General features: G+C 32.3%; 1 protein-coding gene across 1 annotated transcript; it reads right to left on the bottom strand.

Moving 5' to 3' along the window:
* Positions 1 to 5,600: 5,600 nt before the first annotated feature.
* On the bottom strand, positions 5,601 to 8,771 carry LOC106778374. The gene is made up of 7 exons (XM_014666335.2): positions 8,294 to 8,771; positions 8,021 to 8,221; positions 7,604 to 7,882; positions 7,267 to 7,369; positions 6,954 to 7,072; positions 6,664 to 6,780; positions 5,601 to 6,430 (listed from the first exon to the last, which is right to left on the bottom strand). Exons 1-7 carry the CDS (start codon positions 8,480 to 8,482, stop codon positions 5,735 to 5,737), a joined length of 1,704 nt encoding a protein of 567 aa, XP_014521821.2. The 5' UTR covers positions 8,483 to 8,771; the 3' UTR covers positions 5,601 to 5,734.
* Between the last annotated feature and the right edge of the window lie 6,600 nt (positions 8,772 to 15,371).

Below are 15,371 nucleotides of genomic sequence, written 5' to 3'. Positions count from 1 at the left end.
CGAGGCATATCAGCCTAAGTGCCTCGGTTCTCACAGACCCACTGCCTAAAACCCATACTACTTTGTTTTCAACAAGCAACTTAGGCATATAACTCACTTTGTTGGACACCTTATTATGATATCCCTCTGTTGCCATTGTGATGACATGACTAACGAAGCATATTGCTTAGGGATTTTCAGTCACCCGAGGCATATACACCTGCTAAAAACCTTTACAAAAATTTTTAGGCATCGGTTAGTTTAGTAAACGAGGTAGTAGAGCTTTTCTGATTTGGTTAGTTGTGTAATCGAGGTAATATCATCTCGTTTATACTTCCAGAATAACAAAGTGTTCTCTTCACGCATTATTTCTCCAAAATATCACTACCCACTTCCTCCATCATACTCATTCTCTTGTCTTTGCCTACCTCGCAATTTCTCCTCTCCACCAAACCCCAGCATCAGGCTGCCACCATCACAGCCATTAGGGTCGCCGCAAGCACTATCGTTCAACCACGCCGCCGGCCACCACGCGCAAACCCACAAGCCACCACCCAAAGCCGCCACCATAACACCTTCGTTCTCGTCCAAACTCCATGGACGTCGCGACCACCATCTTCATCTTCTCCGCCATGAGCACATCCATGGCCGTCAACCAGAGAATGCAATCGCAACCATTCCAACTTGCGCGCAGCCATCACCTTCGTCCTCCTCGCGCACGCACCTGCAAAGAGTAAAACTCCGACAGATCCAGAAACAGAACCCTAGACGCGAATTTCATCTACCCCTCTTCTCCACCATCGTGCCAGCCACCGCGTTTCAACCTTCTTCCATCACCATCAACGAACCTGCAACTCTACGATAGAAACCCTTAATCGCACCACCGTCACCAGAACGCACAACCATCTCCCTCGCGCCTTCATCGTCAACCTGCAATCAGAGAAATCAACTCGCACAAATCTGAGTTTAGGAGGCGCAGTTTCTGAATTGGATCCCTGTGTGATGGTTATGTGGTGTTAAATCTGGTTTCTACATATCTGATTGTGGTTGCAGGTGGAGGCAAGCAGCGACGCGATTCTAATTTAGGGCTTCTATTCAGTGTTCATTTGTGTCTGCATCAAGGCCCGCGGCGGCACCGACGACGCCACCCACTTCCCTTTGCTTCGCTTTCTCTTCATCTTGTTCTCCCCCAGCGGGATGGGCACCCCTATGGTTCCAAAGGATGACATTCAAGAGGATACCTAATCTGAAGGCTCCCAGAAGGAATCAGATCTGGGAAGAACTGATACTGCCTCGGTTCTTCGAACCGAGTCGAATCCCAGATATTGCTTCAGTTGAAGAGAATCGAGGCCAATTCTACTAACTTTTTATCTCGTCTTAATATGATTTGGTTCTCAAACTGATGTCTAATGTCCAAAATAATCGGTGTCTATTCGCTTACCTGCCCTAATGAATAATAATGCTTGAATTAGTTACTACAACAACAACACATTGAAATTTTCATCCAAACAAAATATATTCGTCTATCAACTGCTAAAGAGTACTATAATATCAAATCATGAGCTACATAAATAAACAAAAAAATATAAAAAATAGATGAATATTTTAATTTTTTAGTACTATACTTATTATTATGAATGGTTGGTAAAAATTATTATATATTTATATTTCTTAAATGTAGTCTACTATCTTCAATTTATACTTGTTAATCCCTAATTTTGTTTGAGTTAAATAAAATTTATTTCTAAAATTTAAAACAAAAATAATAATAGTAAAATAAAAATAATTTGTTGCATCCATCATTGTACATGAATTTTCTTTTACTTTCACGGTTCATTCTTCAACCTTTTTCTCCACTAATATGTTTCTCTTCAGGGAAGACTTTTGTGTTTGGTAAAGTCTATGCAATTTAAAAGAAAAGAGAAAAGAAGTTTTATAATGAGGATGAAAAAGATGAAAAAGAGTAGAGGAAAAGAGATATTCTCTGCGAAGGATTTAAGGGCAATAGAATGAAAAGAAGGAAAGTTTTGTTTGTATAAAGAAAATTTTCAGTGATACATCTTTTCCACTTTTGGAGATCCAATAGGAGCTTACCCAATGTTTTATATTCAGGATGCAAGGGTCATAGAATTGAAAGTAAGTTTTGTATGTATATAGAAAATTTTCATTGGTACATCTTTTCCACAATTTTCCATTCTATAACCAATGAAAGCTACCGACACTTCATCCCATTTATACTCTTCTTTTCCAACATCAACTATATTTTTATACAAAACTTTCAAAAATTATAAAAATATTTTTATCCTTCAATTGTTTTGTGTCTAACTCATTATTTACACCATGACACTGATTTTTTTTAAATATAATTCAAAATTACTAAAAATATCATAAAATCCCAAAAGAGTAAAAATATCAAAATTGTCAAACGAAGAAACTCAAAGTTACATTATTTTTTATTTCCATCGTAATTGAAAATACGTAGGAACAAGGTCAATCTTTGCCGAGTCTACTTTCCAAAAATCCAAAATTATCTATAATTATTTTCAAACATATTTTCCAAACAATTTCTCAAACAAAATTTTCAAAAGAATACCTATCTTATTTCTCACATGAGAATAGGTAGAAGCAAAGTCAATTCTTTTCAAACTTCCTAAAAGGTAAAAAAATATTTTTTTTTCTTTTGTGCATTATTATATTCGAGAAAAATGTCCATTCTGAAAATCACATCAACTTTGTACACTTAATTAAAGTTATTGCTTTCGGACGGACACTCTAGAATGTTAATATCTTTCCTACGTGTAAGCAAGTCTCGATCGGATTCAAAATTCTGTTTTGCAGACTGTGTCTTATTTTATGGTTTTTCTATAATTTTTATCCTTGGCAAAGTGATTTCTGGGACTTTTTCAAACCACTGCAGTTTGAGTCACCACAACCTATACACGGGGTTTTCCACGACCTCTGGTATCACATTCAATTTGCAGATGTTTTTTTGCAGAAGGTAAAAACCTCCTTTATTACTGACTATTATTTTATGGGAGTTTTTTAACCTCATTTATTTTCAACTATTTGATTACAAAAAATACCTGTATTTTTTACACTATTTTTTGGGATTAATATATGCTATTCAATTCACCAACTTACTGAAATAATAAAAAAAATTAATAAAATATATAAAATTGTAAAATACACAAAAATAATTCAAAATTAATTTTATTGATGATTTAAAATAACATACATTCATTGACAATTACAATGTAAATATAAAAAAAATACATAATGTTTAAGTAACATTGCAAGATTGACAAAAAAAATATAGCGTTGTCGAAAGCTACCAGACCGATTAAAAACATATAGACTAATGTTGATGACCTAAACAAAATCCCTAGCACAGATAAAAGTTTAACCCGAGACCAATAGCTCTACATTTTCTTCCTACCCTGCGAAGTAAAAAAGCTTCACTTCATCAACTACTTCCCTTAAACTCATTCCTCCACCACTACCTTTTGTTTTTTAAAATTCAACAATATACCCAACAAGTCATTATTCGTAGACTCCCCTGCTTCCATTGGTTGATGATATACATATACGAAGTTTGGTGAGATTGGAACATGATAAACAAGATGAACAGTGGATTCATCATCCATTTCCGAACCTTCAAAGATGAGATTCTCCATACAAAAATTTATGACAATATGCAAACTGGAAAAAACAAGAAGATAAATATATAGAAAGGAATTTACCTGTCTTTGATGTTGGCACTAGGCATCATCTCTTGCTTGACAACAAAATATGTAAAGAGAAATGGGCCAACCCACAAAATGGGCCTAATCAGCCCTTAACCCAAAAATGTGCCCTTCGTAAGTCAGATACCCCAAGCCTTCAGCTAGAAGGTTCTTATCTGTCAGATGGTAGGTGAGAGACAAAGCTTCGATGAGAGAGAGTAGAGAAAGATCGAGGGCTTCCTGGGTGGATCTGCAACAGATCGAGCAACGTTCTTCTCATAGATGAAGAACCAAGTGAAAACAAAGAAAAAGATCGAAAGAAGAAGGTTGGAAGAAGAAGATCGGAAGAAACAAAGGTAAGTACAGAGAAAAACTTTGTCTGTATTAGATGTATGTATTATACGCTGTAAATGTTACATAAAACGTGCAAGGGGACACTCTATTTATAGAGTCCTAAAGGGAAAGGGGTAGAAATAGAAAGCTAACAGAAAGGGTTTGGTTATTGTGTAAAAACAGTAACCCACCGAACAAACTAACTGAACAATAAATTCTAATAATATGCTCCACATCTTTCAGTTAATTTGTTAAGATAAACCAATACTCCACATATCATTGTCACATAGACTTATCATTGTCCTTCTGTTCACAAAGATAACAAAGATAAGAAGATCTAAATAATTAAAATTATGACACTTTTAATCTCAACCACTACTTGAGCACATCAAGATTGTGATAACGTCTAGGGGGTTTTTAATAACCTTCCTAAAATAATCTCTACTAAACACAACTCTTTTTTAGTATCCATGATGGCAAGACAATCCAAAATACAAATTACATTATAGATTATATAATCCGTAGATTATATAATCCGTAATATAAATTTGAAGATAATCAAGAATATAAATACTAAATTGACAATATGTAATGCAAAATTATATTGTACAAATTGAAATGCAAAGTTAGAAGACAATCAAAAATATAAATTACATTCTGGATTGTATAATCTAAATGCAAATTTACAAATTAAATTGTACAAGTCATAATGAAAATGTACAAGACAATCCATTTTACAAATTTTGGAATGTACAATAACATGGAGGTGCAATTTTTAGGAAGAAGGATTAACTAAGTCCTTTCACTAAGACTATAGAGGTACAAGAAGAAGAAAACACGTGGTGCATGAACAAATCCCATCCTAGAAAACACCTTTATTTTTAGAAGTATAGAGTTCCATTACAAAAAAAGAAAAAAAGAAATTAATAAAAAAAATTGTTGATAATTATCTCTAAATAAACATCTATCCGATAGATCAATATATTTTGTTTGTCAATAAAACATTAAGATTTAATTTGTGATAATGTAATTTATTAAAATTTGACATTTTTCTTGTCTATTTTTAATTTAGAAATGTAAATGATGGAATAAAATATTATATCATACTTTTCTAAAAGTTCTTAAAAACAAAATAATATTATTTCATGTTATCCAGACTTTATTAAGGTGTATTGCTAGATGTCTATTTGATTAATAGACTTAATCTGCTTAGTTATATAACCATTAATTCTATCTAGTTCATATATTGGTTGAATTAAATTTCATAAAAATATTTGAGCGAATATAGAACATAAATTCTTTTGTCAGACCCAATTTATCCCTTTATTATGGGTGGTATATGAAACTGGTTCTCATACTACAAAGGATAAAGATACTTAGACAACATTTTCTTGACAATATTTGAATATCATCATACGTGTCATTGTGTGATTGGTCCATGGTGGTGTCGTTGTGTCATTTGGACCAATCACACAATGACACATATGATGATATTAAATGTTGTAAAAAAAATGTTGTCTATGTATCATTACCCTACTACAAAAACATAACCATCTAAGATCAGCATCCTCACCAACGAACTAATCTTACATATAAAAGTGACAGCCTGAGAGACTTATTACAACACCAATACACACGCAACAAACATAAAAAGACCAATTTTAATTCTAAGGCTCAAGAAGTCTATTAGCTAAAACCATTCATGTCTCTTTCTCAAATTGATTGATTAATTGTTGGAACACCTTCAGATACTTGCTTGTCATGTGATCAAATAGCATCCCTCTTGAAAGTCTGAGTTTTCCATACAGCTCTCTACTCGTTTCATACAACAACACACGTTTGCCATCAGCATCGTCACAGTGGATTGGTTTAGAATTTTCAGAACAAAGTACAGGAACAATATGCAAGATTCTTCCCGGTGGATAAAGATGATGTCTAACAGGCTTGTCCGATATTGCAACTGGACTATCTGCAGTTTCTTCACTATGAACAACCTCATCATTATTCATCTCTCCTTCTGTGATGCCTTTTTCTATGGCGGCTTCTTTTTCCTTTTCACCATTAATTTCAGGATTATCCTCTTGTGTGTCTAGCTGAAGCTCCTTGTAATATTCATTCAGTTCATCGTTAGCAATGTTGCGAGTAGCAGCTATGATTTCCTCCTCCTCTTCATCCATGTCATCGTTATCAGATCCTTCACTGGAGGATATAGATCCGTCGTCCTCATCACTAGTAAACTCAGAGATTATTAACTCTTCTGTCCCTTCATAACTTGTATTTGATGATTGAGCGACTTCAGCCAAGTTTTCTGATTTAGAACTTGTCAATGCCGCAGCATTCTCACGTTTGGACCAGCTTATCAGTGACCGAGTTCTTTGTTTACTCTTCATCACAGCCTTTAGGTATGTAAAGCAAAATCTCAATGCAATTAAGATGACTACTAATTATATGAGAAATTCGTACGGAAAAAAATCAATGGGTCAAATATAGTTCCTCTTATACAAAAGTTATTAAGTTGTTGTGATGTGAAGTTTTTATCTTTATTTTTATTTTCTTGCTGTAACTGCGTAATGACCACAGACACAGTGTAAAACCACTGTTAAACATGAACAAGGGATGTTGAAGGTACCTCGGTGCCGCGGGATACTGCACGATCTGCAATGGCTTTTGCATGAGATGCGAAAGGTATGCGAGATCCAATTGCGCTGCAAGCAGACTTTATGAATCTTTTACGCTTATTCAGACCCTGGAAATCATGCGATCACTATTAATTATGCGGTGACCAAGTAAAAGCCAACTTGAGCAAAGAACCAATCATTTTCTGATAGAAACTTTATCCCAAATTAAGCCATTAACATAAACCTACACAAGAACATATTTGCTAAAACTATGAAATGTTGAAAGAACTAAATCGAGCACCTCTTCAATGAAATCATAAACAGAAACAGCTGACAATGTAGGCACCATGTCATAACCATTTATAACGGAAGTGATAAAGGGCTTCCCGAATTCCGCCATTTCCATTGACATACAAGCAGCTGCATAAAAAATTATAACTACTTCTTTAGTATCTTTAAAACCCATATTTTTCTTCATGTGGTTAAGCTAATTAAAGATCATGAGATGATTCAGCTATATCGAAACCATGATGAAAATTAATAAATTACTCAATCAGGACCAAGTTAAAACTTTAGATGCGAACTAAAGGAGAAGAAGTCATATAAGCACATGCCTGGACCAAAGGTGACACAAGTGCATGAAGAGAACTGCTTTATTTCTCTAAGCATATATGTCAACAGTGCAGCAGTGCCACCACCAAGTGAGTGTCCAACTATCTATTAAATAAAGATTACTATAATTATAGTAATAGACAAATGTAAAATATTTCTTGACCTGCATGACTAAATAAAAACCATATATAATTTCAGTTCATAAATAAATTGAAGCAATGTGGAAAGTACAACACGATACCTTGATTTACAAAGGGTATTGGAGGAAAAAGGAACTATCATGGGTGAACATTACAATATTAATTTTCTTCCAAAGAACATAAGAGGCTAATACAATACCTTGACTTGGAAATCGGGGTATTGACGAAGTTCGTCAAGAAGTTTAGGAGTGCAGTGTTTTTTGATCCAACGAGCTGCAGCAACCATGCCTCGGTGTCCATGTCCTGAAATCACGTTGTTCCTTTTCAGCTCACCATCACTATAAATGAAATGATTGAAGGAAACGGGAGCACCGATTGCATCCGTCAGAGTGTCTTTTACGCTTCGAGTTCCTCGGATGAACAGAAACAAACATTTTGATTCTTTATCCCGTATCACTGTGAAAGCAGGCTTCAGAATCTGCCAAGAAGAAACTGTTACTTAAACTGACATTTGATTGATTTGCCTCCTCTTCAAGTATGAAAACCAAAATAACCATTTTGTAAGATGGAAACAATAGAACTAAGGTAAAACGATCAAGAAGCCAAACGTATATACCCGAGCTCTTCTCTTCCGGAGGAGAACATCTCCCTTAACGAATCCAGCAGCAAATAGAAAGGAACGAAAGCGTTTCTTGCTGAAAAGCATGGTGCGTGTCAAGCATTTTTTGATCTCATACAACTCCTTTAATATTTCGGGGTCTTTCAGTTCTACACAATCCTCTCTTTCTTTACATTCTATTTCAACTGTTTTCTTACCCTATAAGAACCCAGTAAAAACATTAACAGATGAAGAAACCTTGAAAGAAGGGAATGTTGGAAATGGATGTACCTTTTCCATGATAGTATAAAGGATGGCTCTTGGCAAGTCCAAGAAGCTCCATTTGCCGAGTGTCTCTGCATAACCGAACCTAATGGCTTCTGCTAAGGTTAAGACCATGTCCAGGGAAGTTTTGGGCGCCTCAGCTGGCCTTTTTTCAAGCTTCCCCGCAACCTTCTTAACCGCTCTCGACAGTACCATTTTTTCCCTGTGGAATACAAACAAAAAAGAAAGATAGGGAAAATGGAACTATAGAAACAACAAATAACAAAGATTGCAGTGGCTTGCAGTCTAATGTAGGAGGGAATGTGAGCTTATATATTAGGACATGAGAAGCTTGGTTCGTAAATAGTTGAGAGGAGTTCTAACAAGGTATATTTTGCTATATTCTTATTAGTATTCTCTCTTTTCTGTTAAACTCCAAAATTATAAAATCACCCATGAATGAAGTTTGATAAGTAGATGAGTAATAAAGTCTACATATTCTTTTAGTTTTTTATTGTCTCTGTGGTTCTATCCTTCCCTTCACCCTTATACAATGTTATCCTTCTCTTCATCTTACCTTATATTCGAGTAATTAATCTTATATTTCCCCTATCTTCAAAGCAACCAAAATGTTATATCAAATGTGATAAAATTAATTTTTACCATACTAATTATAGAAAATAATATAATTTCAATTAATTTGACAATTAAATTAATATTGATTATAAAATCAAACTCTGGAAGTACTACTACTTAATTATGAGTGGAATTAATTAAACACGATCACGTGACGGGCGTGCCATGGATTTAGGCGGAAGTAAAGATAAATGAAAGGTTTACCATAATATAGACTTCGAAAACAGTATTCTTTCACATCTTAACATATGAAAAGGTTGTTTTTTAGTAACCTTTATTATGTTTGGTAGGTATCGGATTATTCGTTATCATGTGCTAATCCTTCATCATTTCTCGTACATATATTTTTCCTTTATCATCTGTTAAGTTGTTTTGTTAATTGAATAAAATAAGTAACGGTTGCCAGTTAAAAAGGAAAGTCTCTTCAACTTTTAATATATAATACTGCGTTCTTTTCACTTTGCAATTAGCAAGGTTAATTCCCCAAAAAACAGATAAATAAAAGTTATTCTCTTAAACTTTGAGATATATTTGTATGGATAAAAATGTCAAATAGTTTCCTCAACAATAAACAGGTTTATCTGTAAATAATCTGAGACAGAACTAGTCTGATGATGATTTGCTGCTTCAGTATTGTCTGTGTTTGAGGTTTATCCTAAGTGTACTTTTTTGGACATGGGAGGTCTTTTTTCAACCTGTTTCAATCAATTTGATTAATCAGTCCTTGAAAGAGATTCCTAGTACCATCAAGACTAGTTTTCAACAGTGTCAGAATTCAGTAATTCTTTATTTATTTTAACATCTCTTGTTCCTTTGGAAACAGTAATTAAAGGAGAGGTCATAATTGATTATTTTATTGACCAAGAATTCTCTTGATTCTGGACTTAAAACTCTCATTTGATGGATTTCTCTCTAACGAATTTTTTTACTTATTAATTTGATAGATTGTGATATTTCTAACTCTAATTTTTATCAAATATAACAATCTTTATGATAAATCTTGACTGACTTATTAATTTATTAGACTATGTCATTCTTCATAATTGTTTTAATTTTGCTTTTTTCATTGATTTGTTTTTTTTTTTCTTGTGTCTTTTAAGATTTAAATTCATAAGTGACTATTTTCTTTCCTGAATAAGATTATAACATCTCGTACCAAAATGTACAATCTGATATCCGGATTGTATCAAAGTTTGTATGATCTTAGAGTGAGTAGCTGGTGTAGGAATTAACCAGGGTATTACCAGGCACATAAAGAACCTGTTTTCTCTATGTCTTTGGATCTGTGTATATTTTTTTATATTAGTACAACTTGTATATGTTTTTTATATTAGTACCACTTGTATATGTAATTTTTTTATTACTGATAAAAAAAATTTATAAAACAACCAAAAGTAAGGTTGTTGACATATTTTAATCTTAGAAACTTTCAAAATCTAACACCAGATTTGAACTGGTTTTCACTTGGATTGACTTCATCGCGAAAATTAAGAATGACAAATATAATATGATTAGACATAAATGACAAAACAATAGCACATGAAGGAGCAAGATGAATGACATAAACAAAAGAAAAAATTTAAACTGACATGACGAATAGTTAAGATTTTCCTTTAATAATCCAACAATTCAATGTAATGGACACTTTTTGTATCAACCCGGTGGTTAAATTGGAGTTCTTTATGCATGTGCCAATAAAATAGTCTATTTTGAGTCATCATTTAGAGAATTAAGTACATTATTGTCCTTAATTATTTTGTATTCATGCTAAGGCACTTTTGATATCGGAGAAGGAAAAAATTCTTTCACAACATTTGACAAATTTTTATAAGAGTTAAATGATTTTGACAAAGTTAATTTCTGTATCTATATAAAAAGAATGAGAGAATAAAAGAAAGTATCAAATCAATATAAAAATAAAATCTGATGTCAAAATCATTATTCATTGACAAACACTTTAACCTTTTATTACTAGCTACACTATCACATTCGAAAGTGATATATCTATTGAAAATTTAATCTAATTCAAACTATATTAAAAAGTAAGATATATTTACCTTTTTAGAAAAGTAACAACAAGTTGAAAAATTTCAAAATAGTGGGATCAATTTGAATGAATCATAATAGAAAAAAAAAAAGAACCTATTAAACACTAAAAAGTATTATACTTTGATGTAAAATTAATTTTTTCACTAATTACAAATTATAATGAATCTAAATTAAAATTTTATATTTTCACTCTAATGGTTTGATCTAAAGATTAACTTTAAAATAGGTTATGACAATAACTGAACTTTAAAAAGTATTTTTTTAAATTGATTATTGCTATTAAATCTAAAAAGTCAACTTTATTTTAAATAGTTTATTTATTTTTTTTCCGTCCTATAATATGAAAATCAAATAGTCTTACGATAGTAGACAACACAAAGGTACATTTCATATGTGATAATGTAATGTTTCAAATTAATTAAACTAATGATGTATCCATTAATTAAATAAACAACATTTAAATTCACGTAAAAAATTAATGGTTTGGGATTGTTAAAAGTCTACAGTTACAGTAATATAAATAAATATTAAATTATGATCAAAATTTGATAACAATATTATATAAATTATATTACGTGTAATTTATATGAGTTATTATAGTAAAGAGTAACTTATGATTTCGAGCCAAAATATAACCATGAAAAAAAGAGTAATGATAAGTATATGAAGTTGTTTTATAGTCATAATAATACATTATCATATCCAACAAACAAATGTGAAATATAAATAAAAACTTACAATCAATTATAGTTGTCATTTTTCTTTTATGATTGTCTTCTTCTGTAACAGAACCAATAATATGAAATCATTTTTTTAATAAATAAACAATAACTATCAGTTTTAGACAAAATATTAAACTCTACACTTAGTATTAATCACCATTAATTTATTAGTCACGCACGTGTCGTCAATGTTTGGGTGGAAGTAAAGTTAAACCAAAGGTTTTTAAATTAACAACTTGTATTTCTCTTATTTTTTTAATATTCCTCTTATAGTGTGAAAGGATGAATTTTAAATTGACCTATGTTGGTTAGGGAATCAGATTATTGGTGCTTATCTACTAATCCTGCATTATTTCTCGTAAAATATTTCTTTTCATCTGCTAAGTGTTTTTTTTTTTAATGCAATAAAACAAGTAACATCGTTGACGTTTACCTGGGAAAACACAGTCTCGTGAACTTTAATAAATTATAATAATGCATTATCTTCTTATTGAAATTACCAAGATTCATTCCCGCCAGAACATGTTTAACATAAAAATGAGATAAAAAAAAAGATATTCTCATAATTTGAGTAGTGTTTCAATATTTGTAAACATAAAAAAATAACAAAATAGTTATATGTAATATTACTTATGAGATCACTTTTATATTATAATAATAAATTGATTTTTCATTATGTCATCACTTCTCTTTTTCCAATAGTGTGTTCTTGGCATTCTTTATACTTTTCCTTTATATTTGGTATTACGTTTTTTATTTATTTGACAATCACATTAATTAGTGAAATTAAGAAAAATGGATTTACAATTTTATCCCATTATAATTTTGAACAAAGTAAAATTATTTTTTGTTTTTTTAAGAAATATATTGTGTGTGGATGTTTTGAGATTGTATGTTGCGTGTAAATATTTAAGATAATATTTGTTTTGTTCTAATTGTTTATCTGAGTTATCTATATATAGGTAGAGTAATTTGTGTGATATAGAGTATATGGAACTTGTGAGAGTTGAGCTTGGATAAACATCTTCTCGAGTTTATGAGTGTTAATCCAAACAAGGGAAACTAACTTTAAATTTAAAGATATATTTTCTGAAAAATTTTATATTGAGTTTTAAAGAAAACTGTAAATACATACTGGTTATTTATTATTTAATATCTAATTTGTAATAATTTAATTAGTAGTATAATTAATATGTTAAATTGGGATGTTTATTTTTTTTCCTTAGTATTAATTATAAAAAATGAGGTAAATCTTTTAAATAATCATAATTATCCTTCTAATAAATTTACTGTGTCATTTCACGATAAAATAAGGATCACCTGCCAAAAAAAAAAACAAAAGTAAAGGCTTTCTCAACCTTTAAAATAATTTGAACTGAGAATGGAGTTTTATACTCAACGAAAAAAAAAAAGTTTTTAATCGTGTCACATAATTTATGCATATTAAATAGTCTCGAGATTGAATTTTGTCTTTAAATAGAGCCTGGTTGAACAAAGGAAAAATAAAAAAGAAGTTAACTTATAATTTATCGTTTTGTTTTACTTACTGAAGTGAGTATATAATATATATATATATATATATATATGTATATGTATATTTTTTTTTCCTTAAAATTCCTGAATTATTTTCACTCGTCTTTTTTTTTTATCACAAAAAATAAATATATTAAATAGGGACCAATTAGTTGTCTAAAGCCATAATAAAGAAAATATACATACAAGAAAAGAAAATTTCTTTGTTACCCATCCCATTAAAGAAGTTTAAAATGGACATTATCATTACTCACTTATTAGTCATTTCCAACTCAAATCTCTAACTTTCAACTGATTAAAACACTTATTACGCATAAAAGTACACGTAAAAGGTTTTACACTTATATCCAAAAATACTACTAAAGTAATATACAATTAAGATGTTAATTATAGTTATAGATATCAAAATGGGTTACAACTGTGGGCCAACCAAACCCATCACAGATTTGGATAGGATTGGGTTGGAAAATGATACATCTTTTTAGCGAGTCAATTTTCAATCTGGTTCATTTAAACTCGACACATGGGGTTAAACTTGTGGTGAGCTGGATTGACCCTCTAACCCACCTAATTTTATTTTTATTCATTTATTATCTTATAAAATCTTAAAAAATACCATTTGACTCATTATATGTAGATTGTATTGTACTTTTTTTTATTATTTTGAATTGTCTTGAGTTTAACATCATTTTGGGAGTGAAATTTATTTGTATTTAAATTACAAAAAAAATGTATTTTTTTTTTATTTTAAAAAAATTGTAATTAAGTGAGTAAGTGAGTCAACTCGTTTAACCCACCAACCCATGATGGGTCAAGTCGGGTTTGAATTTTTCTGGCTCATTAATAAATGAGTTGGGTTGGGTTGACTCACTAAGCCTCTGTTTCTTATGAATGGATTTGGGGGAGATGATTTGAGTGGATTTGAGGGTATTTTTATTGTTGTTTTTTTGAGTAGATTTGTGGATAATTGAGAGTGGATTTGAGGGTAAAGTTTGTGAAAATTAGTGTAGGATTTGATTGATGTGATAGAATTAAAAAAATTGTTTAATTGGTAGAAATGAAAGATTACCAAAATGCCCCTACTTATTTTAGTAATAAGAAATGTTTTTTTAGTGTTATATTTAAATTGAAACATAATGCTTAGATGGAATTATCTAGAGAGATGAAACAAATGCTTAGATGGAATTATCTAGAGAGATGAAACGACTGTTCTCTTTCCGTTAATTACTATTTTATATAAAATTTAAATTGAAGATCTTAGTTATACAAATTAAACCCTGATTTACTTTCCGTTATGGAACGCTCCGAATTCGAATTCCCCGCAACAACTTATGTTTCCAGTGACGTCCCCGACGACATCGTTTTCTACGGCAAAGTCATAACACGCCAATCCGAAAGTGAGACTCGGGTTCTGTTGAGGTCCGAGTCTTCGGGTCGGACCAATGGCTTCCTGGCGTGGCTCCGGTCGCCGTCCGAGAGGGAGAGCCACTGCCGGAGGAGCGAGAGTTGTCGGCGGCAGTATAACAAGGTGTTTGGGGCGGGGATGAAGTTTCCCTTGCAAATGGAGTTAAGTGACATTAAGATGAGGCAGGACCGGATTGAATCGCGACCTCCGCTGCCGAGGTTCACGGCGAAGGAGGACGGGGGAAACTACGCCAGGACCACCTCGAACCAGAGCGCATCGTGTTGCTGGAGAAGACGGAACCAGAAAAGCCAAGTGCTCGCGAGATCGTCGACAATGGAAGGTGTTCGACGAGTTGGATCCGGATACGCCACCCTTGTATCCGGATAGACCGTTCATGCAAGATCTTCAGCAACCTCGATCCGGATACGCCATGAATGTATCCTGATACACCTGGTTTTATTCATATCACAGTGCTGGAACCACGCCGTTTGCCTCTCGTTCCACTTTCTTCTTCACTTCTTTAACCCCTCCTTGCACGTTTGGTTGGCTGCATGGACTCCCTTATCATCATGAACACCATTCTTCCTCGTCGAACGGTCTTGGTGATGTTGGAAATGGCTTGAACCTGCAACAAACACATAAAGGGGTATATACGTCTTTGCCTTCACAATCGCCACAAATCTTCTCAAATTTGCGGGATGGGTTCAACAGTGCCATCCCGCAAATAAGCTGATTTATTTGAACGCAAATCCGCGCAAAT

Source organism: Vigna radiata, unplaced genomic scaffold, assembly GCF_000741045.1.
Source record: "Vigna radiata var. radiata cultivar VC1973A unplaced genomic scaffold, Vradiata_ver6 scaffold_405, whole genome shotgun sequence".
NCBI classification, from domain to species: domain Eukaryota; kingdom Viridiplantae; phylum Streptophyta; class Magnoliopsida; order Fabales; family Fabaceae; genus Vigna; species Vigna radiata.
The sequence above is the reverse complement of the archived record's forward strand: the minus strand, read 5'-3'. Positions and strand labels throughout refer to the sequence as shown.

What these genes read in the sequence shown, in the direction of transcription:
- LOC106778374 (XM_014666335.2), bottom strand. Translation starts at nt 8,482, where the DNA reads ATGGTACTGTCGAGAGCGGTTAAGAAGGTTGCGGGGAAGCTTGAAAAA. An exon ending in ACCCCGATTTCCAAGTCAAG is followed by an intron (nt 7,370 to 7,603) that starts GTATTGTATTAG and finishes TTTATTTAATAG; the next exon opens with ATAGTTGGACACTCACTTGG. An exon ending in CAGTATCCCGCGGCACCGAG is followed by an intron (nt 6,431 to 6,663) that starts GTACCTTCAACA and finishes ACATACCTAAAG; the next exon opens with GCTGTGATGAAGAGTAAACA.